Source organism: Acinonyx jubatus, chromosome A2 (assembly GCF_027475565.1).
Source record: "Acinonyx jubatus isolate Ajub_Pintada_27869175 chromosome A2, VMU_Ajub_asm_v1.0, whole genome shotgun sequence".
Classification (NCBI taxonomy): Eukaryota; Metazoa; Chordata; class Mammalia; order Carnivora; family Felidae; genus Acinonyx; species Acinonyx jubatus.
Genome location: NC_069383.1, coordinates 59,754,870 through 59,774,668, shown reverse-complemented (window position 1 = coordinate 59,774,668; position 19,799 = coordinate 59,754,870). Strand labels below are relative to the sequence as shown.

The 19,799-nt window shown below is 35.7% G+C and overlaps 1 protein-coding gene and 1 long non-coding RNA gene across 3 annotated transcripts in view; one reads left to right on the top strand and one right to left on the bottom strand.

Annotated features, from left to right (window-relative positions):
- MEOX2 (mesenchyme homeobox 2) overlaps positions 1 to 7,497 on the bottom strand; it is a 65,285-nt gene extending 57,788 nt beyond the window's left edge. Inside the window, exon 1 of the mRNA XM_027071999.2 lies at positions 6,570 to 7,497. Coding sequence (XP_026927800.1) covers positions 6,570 to 7,083 — 514 coding nt within the window. The 5' untranslated portion in view covers positions 7,084 to 7,497. The remainder of the gene's footprint in view (positions 1 to 6,569) is intronic.
- Positions 7,498 to 9,135: 1,638 nt separating this feature from the next.
- LOC106971348 (uncharacterized) overlaps positions 9,136 to 19,799 on the top strand; it is a 43,228-nt gene continuing 32,564 nt past the window's right edge. Inside the window, exon 1 of one of the 2 annotated variants that reach the window (XR_008296822.1) lies at positions 9,136 to 9,191. This is a non-coding gene — a long non-coding RNA (uncharacterized LOC106971348). The remainder of the gene's footprint in view (positions 9,192 to 19,799) is intronic. The other variant, XR_001429651.3, reaches the window with a different exon arrangement.

The following is a 19,799-nucleotide window of genomic DNA, read 5'->3' as shown; positions in this document are numbered from 1 at the left end:
CCCTGTTTTCTCTTCACCACTAGCCTTTCTACTACAACACAGTAGAAACTAATAACTATGAAAAAATAACTCCTTATATTCATAATTCCAGCCAATCTAATTCACCCAAGCTTCAAGAAACATACCTAAAACATATTAGAAAGAAAGCTTATGAAAACAAAGAGGACATTTAAATACATTTGAAACATTCAAATTGAGTTGATTCTATGAAATGTTGAAGAGCAATGATTTTTTAATTTAAATCTGTAATCAAAACCCTAACGGTTTTACCACTATCACTTATTCCCTTGTAAACTTTTACAGAAAAAGTAAAATTCTAAGGATATAAGAATTAAGTCACCAAAATACACAAATAGCTTAGAATGATTAAACTTTTAGGAAATGCTAACTTTTTAAAGAAGCACAGCAATAATATCATGTAGGTTAAGATCAGATTTATTAATTTTTAGACCTAAGAGAGCTGATTATTTCTGAAAGTATTTTTCCTCTCTTTCATACAAAGTCTTCCCAAGAATGTATTCATATAATACAGATTTTACTTGATGATTCTCGTTCATATGCACACGTAAGAAATAAAAAAAGTGTATCATAAATTATTTTCAAACCCTATGAAAACCAGTACTCTAATACACGATACCAAATTTACAGAGTAATGTGTAAATTCAGAAATATTATATTGCTGTGGAAAATGTAACATCATAAATGAAAGTTTTGTGAATAATCAGAAACTTTTTTTACATATTTAAAATTCTAAACAGAGAAATTAATAATTGACCCATTCGACCACATATGAATGCATACTCTTACCAAGTAACTTTCTGTTAATTTAGTAACAAATATATCAAAAGGTTTCAAATAGAAATACTTACTCTAAATTTAAAAGCTATGTCTCAAATTTATACAGATGGATCAACAGACATATTTTTGGTTATTTTGTATCTTAAAATACTATCAAACACAACTTACCGAAAGGGAAAATAAATTCCCTACGCTTTTATAACATAAGTGGAAACCATTAGAGAAAGGGGCATTAGATTTAAATTAATTCTGCTTCCACATAGGTAACGCAAATTGAAGGCTGAGACCTAAATGACCTTTACCATTGTAAGTTTTGCTCCATGAGAGCAATAAAATATTCTGCAAGGTTTTCTCCAGTTGGATTTTGAACCTCACCGATGACTAAGATTTAGGAGTAGCGCGGAATGTTGCCACTGACTTTTCTTTACGGTGTTCCTCCATCCCTGCGTGCGGGTTTTAGTTTAATACAACTATTCCAGATAGTCATAAGAGCATCATAACAAAAACAGGAAAATTGTTAGTGCTTCCTTTTCTTTACAACCTTTACAGAAAGCTTAGTATTGATAACTAAGCCATACTAATGACTAAAGCACAGAATACGGAGAAATAAGTTGTGACAATAAAATGTGTTTTATTGGTTAAATACATTAAGTAGGAAATACATCATATCTACCTCAATTTCTAATTTGCGGACTTTGGTCTTGGTTAGTATTTCACCTTTTTTTTAATATTTAATTTAATTTTATTTTTATTTTAACCACTAGAATCAGTCACAAGTACCATAATGCAGGAAATATAATTTAACTGGCCACTCAAGAATTAATCCTTCTTATTTTATGATTTCAATCAAGGGGGGAAAATGCTACTCTTGATAGGCTCACTTCATGTGCTAATATATTTTCCCAGAAAATATTTTACTATTATAAAAAAACATTATGGTAAAAATATAGAAAATTTGAGAGAGATAAATCATCCACAACTATTAACTCAACAAATATTAAGAATTCCTAAATGTATTTTATTCTCTAATATTTTCCCATTCTTAGCATGCATCATTCATAGATGTTTATAATCATTATAGCAATGCTTAGAAGAGAGACACGCTCTGAAATTTTAGAAATAACTACCTAAGTGAACACAGTGTAAAAACTAAAATACACTATTCTACTATATTTAAGTTCTCATTTGAAATGAAAACCTAAAAAGTCCTCACATCTTTGTTTCTGGCTGCCATTTTTAATACAGTTAATAAAATTGCACAGCATATATATGTCTTAATATAGTAAATGAATAAAAATGGCACCATTACCGGGCCAGGTACATGTAATAGATTTATATGTGGGACTTTTTACATTATTCAGCTATTAATTCATATACAAGTTATTTCTCAAATTAAAAAAAAAGTTAATTTTTATATTAAATATGGAATTAGTCTCTCAAATTTCCCTGGATCTAAGGGGAAAACTTTATCTGCTTTCGCGATTTCACTTCTTGTATAAAATTACTTTCTTAGAGCATTTAGAACCTATAGTAAACATTATGTTATTATAAATGCCAATGCTTTGATGAAGGGTCCATGTTTCCAAATCACACAGAGGGAAAACAGGGTAATATACTTAAAACGTTTTTTTTTTCTTTTTTCAGTTTATTAGTAGAGATCACCTTACAGGGTGCCAACTTAATGGTTTCCATTGAAAGTTACTATAAGTAAATATTAAAATTTTAAATATTCAGCACTGGGTTTTTAACCCAAATGAAAGTTTTAGCAGTACCATGGCAAGTATTTAACGTTTTTCTTTTTCAAATGAACTATAAATAAAGATAGTTACAAAGATTTCAAAACCATTTCCATTTTTATTTGCATTATTCCTTCCACTCATTGCTAACTTTCAACAATAAGGCACCTTAATTCTAAAGGGAATGCTAGTCTTGACTTTTGAGTGTAATCATTTGAGACACTCATGGAGGTCAATGGTACTTAGAATTTTTTATGTCAGGTCACCATTTTAAAATGTTCACACCTAAAATTAATCTACCACTCTAAGAAAAAAGACTTAAATGACATTTTTTTTTATTCCATAGATTTGAGACACTTAATTTGTTCAATATTCTTCTATAATTATCAAGATCCAATAAACTTTTTTTTAATTCTAAAACAAATGCTGAAAAGCCATAGTCCAGTAACATAGAGATAATAATATTAAAGTAATTATTCTTCCTTTCATAAAACATGATTGAATTATCTGGAAAAAATCACAATACGGTACCAGAGTTAGAGTGGGTAAGACATTGCTCTGTATTTAAGTTCCAGCTTATTAAAGTAATACTTGCTTGTCATTCTGCATAGCCAAGCATATAGGCAGATATAATTTGATAACAAATATTTTATGATGATTGTAACTATAAATATTTCTAATTTTACAAGAATCTAATATTATTCCAAACCTTATAAAATCCACATCCCCAAACCTCCCTTCTTTTTAAATATAATTTTGATTTTTTAATAAAATATGTAGTTATTCAACTAATTTGAATAAGAAATATTTACATATTTACACTGTATATTGCCTGCATAAAAAGTAAAGTTAAATTGACTAACCTGTTTTCATTATTTTAACTAAAAGTGGACAGTTTATACCTATTACTACATTGCTTGGAGAACAATCAAATGTAATTGAAGCCAAGTAATTCACACTATTTATAGACATTTTTTCAGAATCACCTGCTTTGTATAGATTGTTTTAAGTGCAGTTGTAAAGTTTTGATTTTTAAGAGTTCCTTTGAAGACATCACAGATGTTGGCTTTGCTAATAATGCTGGAAAGCATAGGAGGTTCAAAGTTGCAAAAATGTTTAACACATATAAAAAACAACAACGTGCTTCTCCATTAAACTTGGCTATTTTCAATTGTCAATAAACTATAATGAAAGCCCAAAGTCCATAAATAGTTGTTTCTAGACACTTAAGCTTCTTGAGTTTGCATATGTGTGTGTTTGGGAGGGGGGGATGCAAGTAAATGCACACTGGAAAATGTTACATATTATAGTTTTTGCATCGTTACCATGAATAAAAATTTAGGTCATTTTTCAATATTTTATGCTGCTTAAAATTCTATTCGAATTTCACAGGGTCATGCACACATATACATACACATACAATCTGGATATTACAAGTAAGGATACAGAATTTTGGTTCTGACTTTGCCTTGGATTTGTGTACTACATTTACTTTCAATTATAAACATATAGTAATTATAAACTTTCTAACAAAATATAAGTGGTCTCTACTATTCATGATACAATTTTAAAATTTCAAGGGTTCAGAAATTAATCTAATTTTTTAAAATATTGAAATATTAAAACTGTGCTACAAGCAATATGAGATATACATGTTAATAACATGTCAAAATTATAGTGTTTTTCTACATTGCTTTAGTTTCCACTGGATCAGGATGCCCTTATAATACTATGATATGAAGTGACTGTAAACATTAATATGGAAGACCAACTGAAATTATCACAGGAGAAAGATATCTTGAATCTAAATCTATCTAAAGATCTAACAAATATTAACACAAATAATGAAACTGCCAAATCAAATTTTATTTTTAATGAGTATGCATATATTTAACTGAAAACCATCACCATCTTTCCTTTTAGTTAGTCAAAAAGTTCTTTCAAAATGTCCCAGCATGAATGGAAAACGCTCATCCTAACTCCCCAGTGATTCTACCCTGGGTGATGACTAACTGTATTTCCCACTCAAGATCTCATCTATTAATACTTTATGTAGCTGATGCAGAATTTTGTGCTTGTTTTTCCAGCACGCTAATTAGTTTCAACATATAAATATAAACTTAGTTTGTTATATGGTTATTTCCCACCAAAAGAGGATAGCACTATTAGTTTTCTTAAGAAACTTATGACAATAATTCAAGGGAACCTGTTCTTGAATCCCACTTTCTCTATTTCCCTCTGACCAAAATAATATGTGCCTATATGAAAATTCGGTTTACCCGAAGAAGCGTAGGTGCATTGATTCAGTTCAGGAAACATAAGGAACAGCCCATCATAGGTTTTTCACTGCATGAAGTTAAATGAACAGTAAGAGATTCTGTGAACTGCAAAAATGGACTGACTAACCTGAACTGGGATCTGCTTCCAAAAAAGTTACATTGATATCAAATGCTGAGCGTAAGACATGAACACTATTTTAAAACTGACTTAAAAAAAAAAATGAAGATGGAAACCTTCATGGTTAACCTCTCAACTCTGTCTTAAGAGAGTTTCACTTACAGTTAGTAAAAACCATTAGAAATGAATGATACTGCTGGTAAGTTTCTAACATACAAACTAATTTGTGATGGAGCATTAAAAGTTCACCCCTGACCTTGAAAAGTAGAAGCTGGATTTTAAGTTTGTGATAGAAGAATGTATCTCAGGCTAACGCTGAAGAACCAGTGATAGCTCAGCTGCAAAGGCACATGAAGTATGCGCCTCAAATTGCCATTTACGTGGGATCTTACCTAAAGCGTTATAAAAAACAAAAACAAAAACAAAAACCAAACACGTTCCAATCCTTCACATTAATATCTGCAGTTACCTTCTAGGACTTGTTAAACCAATCCCGCAAAGGAAGAACACTACGTAAATATTATACTGACCCAATGACACTTTCCAGAAAGCTGGAACGCAGGTTGCGATAGCTACAGAAGAAAATTCACAACTCCCTTAATTGTAAAGTATCTTTTAACAATTTCACAACGTACAGATTGTTAAGGGCCTTAAGGATTTGCCCGAAAAACTTCAGTTCGTCGGGACTGCTACAGTTTACTTGGCAGTCTATGCTTTCAAGCATCTGCGTTTAGTAAAGTTCCCTTTTGCGTGGCTACTCAAGTTATGCCCACGTAGATCAGCGCCTCCGGCGCGCACCCTCGCACACCAGCCTCAAGCACGTAGAGAACCAACATTACCCCGGTTGCTGTGTGTTTCCAAAAACTTGCCTCCCCTAATACTCAGCTGGAGGAGAGCTTACTTTCCACATTGGCAACTCAGAGATTCTATTTAGATTAGCACCACACGAACACAACTACGATTAAAAAGTCGTTTTTTTCCTCAAGAGTTTGATCATGTATTTATTTACCAATCTCTGACACATTCCTTAAAATCATCTGAATTCCTAGATTGTCTTCTTCCCCAAGAAAGGGAAATTTTTACCATTTGGAATAGGGTGCTATTTAAAGAACTCTGAAATCAGAATAATAAAAAAAAAAACTAAAACTTTTTTTTCTCATACGTGCTGCCAAGTTCCACTGCAAGTTCCAAATATTGTGCAATAATTTGGAAATCCAGTTAACGATGGGAAAAATCGAGCCACTCGGAGTCGGGAACTTGCAAGGGAAAAGTCAAGGAGCGGCAGCCGCACGCACGCCCAGCGGACGCTGCATCCCAGGGTGCACTCCCCTCCCCACCTCTCAGATGGAAGGTCACGCTTCGCAATCGATTTCACATACTGTCACTTGTCCTTTTTTTCTTAGCCCTCTGGTAAACTAGTTGGAACCTTGGAGAGCTTAACGCCGTTGGCTGCAGGGTTGCGCTTGGAGAAACACGTGCCCCCAAGTAACAGGACGAAAGCAGCCCCACCGAATCTGGCGGCGGGGAGCCAGAGAGGGCAAGACGTATACCATATTCCCTGCTTCCTCACAGTAGTGTGAGAATCTTCCCAGTCATCTCCCCGCCCCCTTTCGCCGACAGTGCCCGGCGCGCCCTTACCTGAACTATCGCTTTTCCTTTTGCCGCCACTTCTCTTCTCCGCCTCCGCGGGTGACAGCGCCTGGCGGCCGTAGTCCCCTGGCGCGCACGCAGCCCCGGTCGGGGTGCTGGAACCCAAGCTGGAAGAATTGGAACACAGGACCGGCGGGCTGCTCCCCAGCTCCGGGGGCCCTCCCGAATCCGGCTGGAGGCAGAGGCTGTGACGAGCCGCGCTCGGGGGGGAGGACATCTGCGGGAGGTGCCAGTTGGTTTGCAGAGCTTGGTGCTGCTGCTGCTGGTGGTGGTGGTGGTGATGATGGTGGTGATGGTGGTGCCCCCTGTGATGCTGGCTGGCAAACATGCCCTCCTCGTTGGGGTATCCCGCGATTATGCAAGACGAGGAAGAAGTGGAGAGCTCGGGGTAGGACATATGGTCAGATCTTCCATGGAGGGCGAGAGAGGACTGGGAAAACGGGTGCAAGCCTTGCGCCGTGGCGTGAGGGCTGCGCAGGCAGCCAAAGAGCGGGTGTTCCATAGCATGCAAGTCTCAGGTTCCAGGCAGAAGACTTCACGATGGTTCCAAACGCTACCACCCTGTCACTTTTCACTAGAAAATCGTGTTTTCCCCCTCCCAAATAAATAGCCGTTTCTGCAGAGCTCGGATAATCCCGGTCCTGAGCCCTAGCGGCCAGACTCCTTTACATATAAACACTCGGACCTGGAGAAGCTTCCCTTCGAGCTACTCAGATGTCAAGAGTAGGAGAGGTTGAAGCCAAAAGAAGGTGGTCCCAGAGAACTGCTTTCAGGGGGAAACGGCTCTGAGAGGTTATAAATAGAGTGTAATGTGAGCTGGGGGCTGGCTTAGGAGCCCGGCGCTGACCACATGCAAACTCCCTCCAAAACTCCCGCTCAGTCTGCGCCACGCGCTCCCTGTTCCACTTCCTATCTCCCGCTGGACGCACGCAGTGCGTCCACGCCCGCCCGCCCTTGCCAGCCGCCAAGGCTGCAAGCGGCGCGCCTGGCGCCTAAACCCGAGCCCGGGCGTACAGCGGTTCTCCCCTCCCGGGCCCGGCGGCCAAGGTGCTCCGCGGCGCACGTCACCCCAACTCTGCACTCAGTGTCCGGCCCTCTCCCTTCTCTTGAGAAAGATGTCTTGTCAGTGCCACTTGGGCACTGGCACCTGCAGGATTGCTAGGGGTACGGCTAGCTCTTGAGGAGCACGAAAGGGGAAGTAGGGTTAAGGAAAAAGATCAGAGCTAACCTGGCGCGCGCTCAGAAGGGGCTCAAACTCTACATCAACGCGTGCCCTGGGCGCAGCGGCGCGCCTAGCTTTTCGCAGCTGTCGTCCCTGGGTGGGTTGTTAATGGGCTCGTATCTGGCGCCCGAGGTTTCTGGGAAATTCTTCTTGGCAGAAAAGCGCTATTCACAGCGCGAAAAGAGAGAAACCTGGGGGGGTAGGTGAAAACCGAGGAGCGGCGAGAGTTGCAGTTATCTAGAGACGCGGGCATCCTCACCTGCGGTGCCAGGTGGAGTCTTTCTTCCTGGGCTTTCCGAATATGTCCTCCTTGCTTTGCACAATGTCCTTCGCCCTGCTTTCCTGGTCCGAGTCAAACTCCTAGCCATTTGTCCACCCAAAACTTCGGCCAGGAAAATCCGAAGTGATACCGTCCTGGTAACATGTGATGTGTATAGGGCACGCACATTTTCAGTCGCTCCCCTCAGGAGCCAGCCCAGGTCTCCTCACCTCCCTCCAGAAATTCACCCTCTTCCGCTCAAAACTAAATCAGCTAATGGTACAGCTTCTACCCCCGCAAACCGCCATGGTTCCACTTACTGGGAAATTTTATGCTTTGATATCCACCAAAGCTCACTAAACCTGGGTGCTGCTTCAGGTCTCCCAGGTTACAATCTTGCATCATACAAAATGAGTTAGAAAACTTGCCGCCAGTTAATTAGTATGAGCGACGGCTGGTCTTTAATACTGCCACTTGCTTGAGGGGTGACACTGTCTGCTGGGGGCACAGTCGTTTACACAAAGCAAGCAAGCAAGCCGCACTTAATGAGCTACAGGAACAGTCAAGTCCCGCCTGGGACGTGTGGCATCAGAAGATCCGCGCGCACCTATACTGCCCAGGACCCTCAAGATGCCACCAGCAGTGTAACCCCGTTATTTTCATTGTCTCAGGTGTCCTGAGGATGGCTACTAGGTCTTTGAAGTTGTTAATGGGATTAATGAGGACAGCAAACCAAGCCAGCCATCTGGTTTGGATTAGGAAAAAGTATTGATGAATCTTTGAGAAGTGTCCCCAAGGCAGAACCTTTCCCTCCACCGGTCCCTCAGGTTTCAGCCTACCTCTCTTGTCTTTTAAGCCCTACTGCAGAATAGTGGCCTCTCAATAAACCTTTACATCCGTGTGAAAGTTCGAATTGTTTTCCATTGCTTAGAGGTGGGATGTGGTGGGAGTGATCAGGAATTCTGAGATTTGTAAGCGCTGCTTTCTTTAACGGAAATTGAGCCCTATTTTGAGGGAAATTAGTTTTGCAGACTTCGTTAAAAAAAAAAAAAAAGCTAAAACTTTTGTTCACCAGCTGCTCAGCTTTTCAGTCTGGGTTTGAGCTGGAACCTGCTGCAAGCGTTTGACGGTAAGACTTTCTTTGCCGATACATTTTGGGAATCTAATATTGTTTTAGACTTCGAAAGGGGGTGTTCTTCAGGTTGCACGTTTCTAGGGGGTTTAAGCACTCCCAGGATGGCGTCCAGGGCTTAGATCTTAAGAATGTTTCTTCCTGCCACTCCCCACGCCCTTGGCTCTTTAAGGATAAAAAAAAGGAGGGGGTATATTCTTCTAATATGGTCTGAATATTTTTTGAATTTTCATTGTGTTTATGGTTTCAATATGTGCTCTGATATTAAAAGTTGAAGTACAAAGAGCAACACTAAAGTTCCCAAACTTGAGTAGCTCCTCTATAGGGATTATGGGTGAATGCATTAAAGGCTTTATCCAAGGAGAAATTTAGGCAACCATCTCCATAAACAGTAACCAGAAATATTTACGTAATATAATGGTGTCTACTAAAAGCATTATGGAAAATGTCAGACAAGGCGGACTAAATAAAGATACACTGGATCTACACAGATCAACAAAAAAACATCCATAAAGGTCCCCTTTTGGTTTCCATTACAGTGGTTTAGAGGGAGCAAAGCAATTGAGAAATGAATGGGTTTGAATTTAACCAGTGTGCTTCAGGTAACTAGTAAGTAGCAAACACGAACTTTTCATCTCCAGGAGCTGCCAATTCTCCTTGAACCTGTCCAGTGATTGTGCTGGTTTTTTCTCACTTATTGTGTCAGATGTTAACAACATGCCCAGAAATTTCTCTACAACCTGCCTCAGTCAGTCAGCCTCTGGAACTATGGGGCTAGAAGACTGGGAAAGAAAAGTTAGAAAAGATTAGAAAAAGGAGTCTCTTTGAAAAGCACACAATTAAAACAAAGCTAGCAGGAAAGGTCTTTTTAATTGGAGACCCAAAACACAGTATCAGTAAAAATGATGAAGTCTAGATTTCTAACAGAAAACATAATATAAGAAACATGTTACTTGAAAAAGTGTGGTTCAAAGAAGAAAGAAAGAAGGTCTTGATGCAGTCCAGTATTAAATATTACATTTTTTATTTTCTTGGAATTTCCAAATATATATTAATTATTCCATAAAGTGTTTTTTTTTTCAAAATTTTCACTTCCTAGAACATTTGGAATAAGAAAGAATATTGATTTTTATTTTCTAAGCCACAGGAAAAAAATTTAAATGTCCTAACAACAGGAAAGATTCCTAACATTCCCTATAACAACTACTTCAGTGTCCACATCTATATCCCAATACTGAAAGATGACTTTTTACATTTAATGGCTAATTATATTATGAAGAATGGTAAAAATTACAAAATGTATTATAGAATTTTTGTAGCTTTCATTTTAAACTATAAATAGTCTGGTGTTTATCCTGTATTTATAATACATTTGAATTTTCCTGAAAAATATTCTATTAATACCAGTATTTCATGCAAAGTTTTAATATCAATCAGTGCATTATAACAAGAGCTTGAATATATGAATAATGTAAGCTGCTAGTCTTTTCCAGAAAAAGTAATCAAAACTATTTAAGCATGTGCTAGGCTCTTTAAATTTGACAAATATGTACATGTATTATTCCTTTTGCTTAACAAAACAATATTCAATAGTAAAGGCAGATTTTTTTTAATTAAGATATTTTATTTCAAAGAGACTAGAACTTAAATTAAGCAACCTGAAAAGTTTGTTTAAATTTTAAGAATCATGATGCTTCTTTTAAGAGTTGCCATTCTTCTGCACATTTGTGTCATGAGGTATGATGGGAAAAATATTTAAAATTAAGCATAATCTTTAGCTAAAGATATTATAAACTTTGTCTTGCATTTGATCTGCCAGACAAATTTACTTCGGTAGCATATAGCCATGATATACAAATTTATGTATGGAAAATTAAATCACAATGGAATTTGTCTATGAAACTTGTGCTGTACATAAAAATATTTTTTCTACTATATTTCTCCAAGAAATGAACAGTTCTGTCCTTCAGTTCATTCTTCGGAAGTAAAAAAAATTTTAAATATATTAAAATATGCTAAATACTCAATGGTAATTTATGTGATTTATGATGCACTCCATATTTAAGAACTAAGGAACTGCCCTTCTCCAGGAATTATGCAATGTAGTATTTCAGGAACAATTTTGCTATGGCTAATGCATATTATTAGGTGATTCAATATACCTTTACTGATTTTTAAAATAAGTTGCTATTTTTACATAACACTGGTTGGTGCTTTCACGATAAATTTGTTATGTTTCTATATTACTAAATGAATACTTAACCCTTATTTCAAAAAAGTGTGAAATAATACCCAATATACTTTGTTTTCCTAATTTCTGTCTTCTTCCTACATTTAGTTTTCTTTCTTTCATAAATTGGTGGTTTTCTTCATTTCAAGTATCATCTAGTAAATAATGTTCAGAACACTATCATGAAATACAGATTATGAGTGATAATTTTAAATTTATAAGATTTAATTAAAAATTAAAAATATTTGCAATCTTTCATTATTCCAATTCCCTTCCACATACATTTTATGACATTTTAATCATCCTTTGGTGTGTATGTAAGGAGTGTCAAAATGAAGAGACACCGACCACCTCTCAAATTTCAAAAACGTCTAAATGAACTTCCTTTTGTCCACCTGTTTTAAATCCAGAATTATTCAACAGTTTTCTTATAATGCACATGGGAAATAATTACATTCAGTTCCTACATTTTCATTTGCATTCACCTTGTATGTTATTTTTGTTGATAAATGTATCTCACGTTGGCTCCCTTATATACCTAGCTGTAAGAAGTATAGGCATACTAATGCAAGACAGTTCCGTAATGAAATGCTATATATTGCATTATATATTCTATACCATCAAACTCATAAGCATTAAGTTTCTATCCACAATTTAAGGGAAATAAACCATTTATTTCTCCCATGTCATAAAAAGCAACATTATAGTTTTAAGTGGACTGAATTTAGAACAAGTTCATAAATCTCGGAGAAAAAATCATTCGAAACTAAACACGGGAATTATAGGTAAAACCTTAGTCTTCTGTTTTAAATTTTCCAACTTGAAGAGTTTAACATGACTAATGTAATTCTGGCACAATGGTAAGTTATTCTTCTGTGTTTTTATTTTTCATGCTTCATCAATTTGTAGCATGTTTTATTCTTAAAGTGGTTCTTTCATTTTGAGCTTGAATCACTAAAACTCTGTGTTTTAGCTGTGTTGGTATGGCTCTCCCAAAATATTTAATTGCACACTCTAGTTTTATATGATTCCAACTCAGCAAAGAAACACCAGCTGCCTTTGATATCAACACTTTTGTGTGTAGGAACAAAAAAATGTGTATCTGTGTACTATACAAAATAGTTTAGTTAAAGCAAAACACATGAGGTATTATAAAATATTTTGAAGAGTTAGTATTAGTACCTTGATAAGCTCAGATGTGTAAAAGATTTTAAGAATACAGAGTATTTTTACACAAGGTAATAGCCATATGAAAATGGATCAAAACAAGAATGCAAATGATTAAATGACAACTATTTGCTTCTGTCTCACTTGATGTAAGGAATTAGAAAGATGACAGGAGCACAAAATAGGCCAAGGGAAAACCAGAAGAAGGTGTTTAGCAGGTGAAAAGACAGAAAAATAAGATAATCTTAAATATATGAAAAATAATTATATATTTGATAATACAAATATGTAATTCATAAGCCACATACATTTACAATAAAGGTAAAAAGGTCCCAGGTGCATGTTTTAGTTTAATTGGAATTTTAAAAAAGTAATCAGAAAGGTTTATGTTTAAACATATGCATGGCATTTATATTTTTGAAAGAAGAGATACTAACAAAATACTGTGCTGAGAAACAGTTTCAAGTAATCAGGTACATATAATGTAAAACTTAGGTACAGAGGGGGCCAATGCCCAGACATGTGCAAGCTACTGAGTATCTGAAATTCTGAGTAATTGGTGCTTTCTTGACTTACAAATCTGTAACCTGAAACTCATTGTAGTCAATTGTTTTTCTAAATTTTATTTATTTTTAGAGAATGATTTCTGCTAAGTTGGGGTAACAGTATATGGGAAGGGAATAAACTGGTTTTCAAAAGCTTTCAGTGGCTGAGAAAAAAGAAAAACAAGAAACCTACTGGGCCAACTGCATCTTAGAGCACTTCAAAGTACAAGGGATTCCAACAGAATCAAACACTAACCAGAACCCTGAAGGAGTATCAGTTCTGAGCCCAGGGCCCAGCATAAGGCAATTACTCATACCATCAGCTAACACTCATTTCCACCAAGTACGGAGACCTGCGATCAAAGTGAAGTTTTCTCTACATTAGGTGAGAACACATAAATATGAGATGAAACTTCTTCAACACAGAATAACACAGAAAAGTCCTTCCCCCTATTTGGCTTATTCATTTTGCATGACCCTTGCCTAATGACTTGAGTGGCAGGAACTACCTTGTTCCAACTCCATGTTTCTAATGACTAATTCTTGAGGCATAAATAATGAACAGGGAAAGAGGGATGTGACTAAAATGGTCAAAACAATGTTAGAATACTTTATGATAAAATACAGTAAAACTACTGATCTTGAAAGTAGACTACATGGTAATGGGAAACCTGAGAGTTTCTTCCTCTAATCTAGAGCAACTGTAGTGATATGTTGCACAAATGCAACAGCATTTCTGCAAATAACTTATTAAGGATGATTATGTGTGCTGGCGACAGTGAAGTTAATGTTCCTATGGAGACATAATCAAAGTCAATTTAAATAAATTTCACCCATAATCAAATACAGTAAAACCTCTACTTACCACAAACAACTTTAATATTTCCCTGATATGTTAAATACAGAGAGATAAAAATGGCACAATTATGACTTTCCAGGATAATTCCTACATTTTGTTTCATGACAGCTCTCATTTGTGGACCAGTATTACCTGTCAATCAATAGCTAATGAAATGCCTGGATTATTCCAAGTTTTGTTCTTAGTCAAATCTTATATCCTATTTTGTTCAGTTAAAAATATGATTTGATCAGGGTAAAAATCAGAAGCCCTTTGGATTTTTAAGATCAGATTTTCCAAAGTATATGGCATATCCTCATCTGACAGACTTTGCCAAGGCAGATGCCCAGGTGGCAACACTTAGAATTGTTTTTTCAGGTCCAAAAATAAACACATAATTAGAAAATGCTGTAAAAATCTCCACTCTTGTATGTGTGGTGACAAAGTTGAAAGTACCTTTAAAAAAGACAAGAAGAAGCACACAGAAGCTAGTAAATGTTACACTCTATAAATCTGAATTAGCTGTTGGTGTTCTTCTTTCTGTAATAATATTAAAGACTTGCCAATCCATGTGTATTTCTTCCTGTAGACTCATTTTTTTTTTTTAATAGCAGATGCCATTACCATCTGGTATTTGTGACCAAATGTAACACAGATATGATTAAAACAAAAAAGTGCGTAAGATTCCTTGCACTGTACTGGCAATTCCAGTGTTCAAAAATTACTAAATCCGACTTCAGATTAACAAGGCCCATGTCAGTCTCTTTGTAAACAGCATCACTGCAAACTCAGTTGCTCAAATCAGAAGTAAGACCCCACCCACAACAAGCCCTTCCCTTCTTACGCCTCCCAATTATGCAATCTATCCTCAAGTAGAATAGTAACAATTCTACTTTAATATTAACTAAAATAAGTTAATTACCAATGCCATTACTTTATTTTTTTAATGTTTATTTTTGAGAGAGAGAGATAGAGTGAGCACGAGCAAGCAAGTGGGGGAGGGGCAGAGAGAGATGGGAGAGAGGATCCCAAGCAGACTTCACATTGCTAGTGAAGAGCCTGATACAAGGCTTAAACTCATGAACCTTGAGATCATGACCTGAGCGAAAACCAGAAGTCCAAAGCTTAACCAACTGAGCCACCCAGGCGCCCCTTAGTTAATCACTAATGCCATTACTTTAATTGGGGCTCTTATCCCTCTTGTTTCCATTACAGAGGATTCCCAATGGTACTCTACTTGCCTAGAGCGTTGCTCCATTTCCAGAGGCAAGAGGGAGCACTGGTTTGACCCTTAACTCTATCACTTTCTAATTCTGAGTGCATTCATTTGCTAATGAAAAAGAATACTATGAGGAATTAAATATGATAAGGTTTTGAGTGAACCTAACAAGATGCTGAACATAATGTGTAATAAATTTAAGGTGTATCTAGAGCTGCACGGTTGGAAACAGCAACATGTGACTGTTGAGCATTTGAAATGTAACTTATCCAAATTAACATGTGCTTTAAAAGACTTCATGAGAAATTCACATGATTTCAAAGACTTCATGTGAAATTAATAGGCTTTTATATGGATTGCAATTTAAAATGGTAATTGTTGGATACACTGTACTGAATAAAGTATGTTATTGAGGTTAATTTTCTTCCTTTCTACTTTTTAAAGTAGCTACTCAAATATTTAAAATCACAAAGGTGGCTTGCATTGTATTTCTCTTCGATAGCACTGATCCAAAAGAATAGAAGATGCCATTTAACTTTTTCTCTCTCTCATGCCCCACCACCTTGCAAAAAGGTACCAAATGACATATATATCTGTCAAAATGATGTAGGACCCGAAATATCTCTGTAAGTTGATCCTCTTGACCTCATGAATAGGAGCTTCACAATGTGGTACCACACAAGGAAACCTCCAGCACAAAATCTCAAGGAAACACAGGAAATTCCTGGAGCGGCAAAACATCCTATTTGAAGACATTCAGTTACTCCTTTGTACATCAGGAGCATCATTATTAACTAATTGTTGATATACTTGGAAAAGTTCATTTAGCAACAGTCTTTGCAAAGAAAGAAGAGTCGTGTATTATCCATGATGGACTAGACAATACTGTCACAATGGGTTGACCTCTATATCCTAAGCCTTCACAAAAGTTTAGTTCTTATTCCTACAAATTCTGATACAAGATGGCTGGCTCTCCACACAGCAACTGATCTCATGAATTCGTCATCTCAACATGTTTCTCCAAAATATCACAGCAGGGAAAAACAGAGGTGGAGGGTTACATACCTGGTTTTACATACTTCGATGCAGAAATGATACATGTCAATAACTTGCAGGCCAGAATAAAACCTGATATACCTCTAAGGGGTCTGGAAAATATTCTAAAGCACATGACTATTTGGTGAGCAGTAAATGTTTCTGCCACATCAGGCTTTAGCAAACTTCAAATTTGCTCCTAATAGACTTAATTCACACCACTGAGCAATATATTCCTGGAGACTTCTTGGCATCTTATGTGAGTGTTTTCTAGCAAGTGCCAGGCACAGAGTAAACACTCAATAATTATATTCAACAGAGCGCTCGGATCTGCAAGTTTCACTTTATCATTAGGCTTTGGTACCCACAGAGCAGCTATAGCTAAAGTGTATCTACAATATAACTGCAAAGAAAATTTAAGATGATCAGCCCAGATTCAGTTTTGTTTTCTGTATTTTGTGCTTTGATTTTTGCTCTACAACATAGATTCATCCCTAATTTTCATTGGAATTAGAACATTTGTGTCCATATGTGATGAGAATACGTAATTTCCTCAACTCCAAACAGTAACACATAATAGCAATGAAACAAAATATCCCTGAAACAATTAACATCCTAAAACTTAACATTTAATATCTATGTACATAATTTATACTTGATTCAAATAGTTGGTATATGTAAATTATGCTTAACACTAATTGTTATATAGGTAATGTCCAGACACAGCTATATCATCAATACCTCAATAATCTGAGACAGCTATGTTAGATAAATATGGATGCTCTCTTATTATGCTGCTTAAAATCTATATTATTTTAGTACTGAATCTCTTCCTAGTTCCAGAAAGGTTTTGTGTTGATTTATAGTGAAATCTGATATAACACGATAATTTCACATAAAATATGAAAATTTTCTACAGCAATAAATCTTAATTATCTGATGAATTATCTATAAAAAAAAAAAAGGAGGGGCGCCTGGGTGGCTCAGTTGGTTAAGTGGTTAAGTGCCTGACTTCAGCTCAGGTCATGATCTTACAGTTCATGAGTTTAAGCCCCACATCAGGCCCTGTGCTGACAGCTCAGAGCCCGGAGCCTGCTTCAGATTCTGGCTCCCTCTCTCTCTGCCCCTCCCCGGCTCATGCTCTGTCTCTGTCTCTCAAAAATAAATAAATGTTAAAAAAATTAACAAGCAAACAAAGGAAATTCATTACAGAAATGCAACTATGTAAAACGAACAGTGAGAAGTACCACAGTTTTGACAAATACAGGTAAAGGGGACCTGGTACACCGTCTGTTGAGTGTGTTCTCTTCTCCTCACCTATCACAGGTTTGTGTGTGGCACCTACAAAGAAACAAATGGTTCTAGAGACACAACCTGAAATCCACTAATCATTAAAAGATACAATCAGTCCAATAAAATGGCCCCTGAAATGCCAAACCTGTGTTTTCTTGGCCCATTGATTTACTTGATAGGCACACTTCAGGGGCATATATTTGAGCCACATTATTTTCTTTTATTTTGACCTTCAAGTGTCTAGCTATCAATTCTTTCAGATTTTCTAATTTTTAAAAAAAATGTATAAGTTATATTGCCAAAAACTATGAGTGTAGAAATATTTTTAGTAGATAATATTTTACTATAATAATCCTGCATTTATCACGAATCCAAATTAGAAAAAATTAGCCGAGAAACATCTCCATAAGGTCTGAAAGGCACAATGCTATTTAATAGAATTGAAAAAGGATCTTGTTGTGATGAGCACTGGGAGTTAGATGTGAGTGATGAATCAATAAATTCTATTCCTGAAACCAACATTACACTATGTGTTAACTAACTATAACTTAAATAAAAACAAAAGAATAAATAAACTTTAAAAATAAATAAAATAAAAAGGATCTAATCCCTATAGAATTCAGTGCTAGAAAAACAGATTACCAGATAGGAAAAGGACAAAAAGGACACATATTCCTCAATTATCAAGGAAGAAATCCAGATGAGATGATCAAGAAAAATAAAATACTGTATGTTTATTTGTAATGAAAATACAAGCTAAAGAAGATAGCATTGTCCAACTGCCAAAATGACAAAGTTTAAAAAACAAATTGGTTATAGTGACAAGAATTTAGAAAATAATAGATCTCATACACTACTGGTAAGACTATAAAACAGATCACTAAGACAAAACTAGCAATAAATAAAAGGCTAAGTGTTGACTCCCCAATTTTAGATGAATTAGTACATTCAAAGTTAATTCAAAATTAATATATATATAACCAGATATATCAAAATCTTTGTGTATAATGAAGTCTCTGAAGTAATATTTATTGTACTGAAAATACATATCAAATAATAAACATTGATTAAATGCTTTATGACAAATCATTATGATAAATATAACATAAGTATTAAAAATTATGTTCTAAAATAATAACAATATAGAAAATGAGTTATGATATAATGCCAAGAAAAAAACAGGTTACAAATATATGTAAAAGATGATCCAAATACAAACACATCATACATCTTTTGTTATGCATGTTTTATATATTTATGATGTATATTATAGATATGTACATATTTGATATCAAAAAATATACTCAGAATGATAACTGTTTCATGTTATCTCTGGCTGGTCTTAAGGCTGTCTTAAAAACTGGATATCAATTTTATAATCAATAAAAAGACATTTTTATTTCTATACAATTAAAAGGTATCCTACAAAGGAGAAAAAGCCTTTGTGGTTTGAATAAACTTTATATATGTTAAATAATTCCATTATGAATTATGATATAATCATCATATAATTATTGATTAGCTTGTGTCAAATGTATTGACTATCTTTGCTATATCTTTGCCTTAGAAACTACTGTTCTTCTCTAAGTAATACCTGTTCCTCTAAAACTATAATACTGTCCTATTGCAATTTGCAACTATTCTGAACCAATTCAAATGTGAAAGGTGTTGTCTTGGACAAATAAAGTCCTTAATAGCTTGAGTTATAGTAAATTTGAAACCTATTTTTCTCCCATGTGTGAAAACAGAGATTGGGTGAGGGAATTTTTTTCTTCCTTTTTGGCAATGGCAAGATTTAATCTTTAGTGAGGGTCAGAACAGTAGAAGGTATTCTCATATTAAGGTATGACAAGAAAAAGTTCAGAGTATCACATGACACTTTCTATTGTCTTAAGAAGCATGAGTTGCTACAGGGTTAAAGCAGAGTCTTACAGAGTTTCAGTGTTTTGAGATTTTCACACAAACTAGAGTTCAAACTGTTACTTTTTCTCCCAATTGATATGATTTTGGGAAATATGTTAACAATGCAAAAAAACCATATTCAAATATCCAAAACATAACCAAAGTTTTCTTTCCTTACTTGATTACTGAGTATGTTGAACAAGAAAACACAGTTAAATATCCATTGGTAATAAAGGAACATCCTCTCTCTCCCTCACCCTGTTCCTTATTTTCTTCTCTCTGTAGCACATGACTTTAGATACTATTATTGGAATCTTTAATATCAAAATACCCTTGGCAACATCAGAGTTTAAGCCATGGTGGAAATTCATTGAAA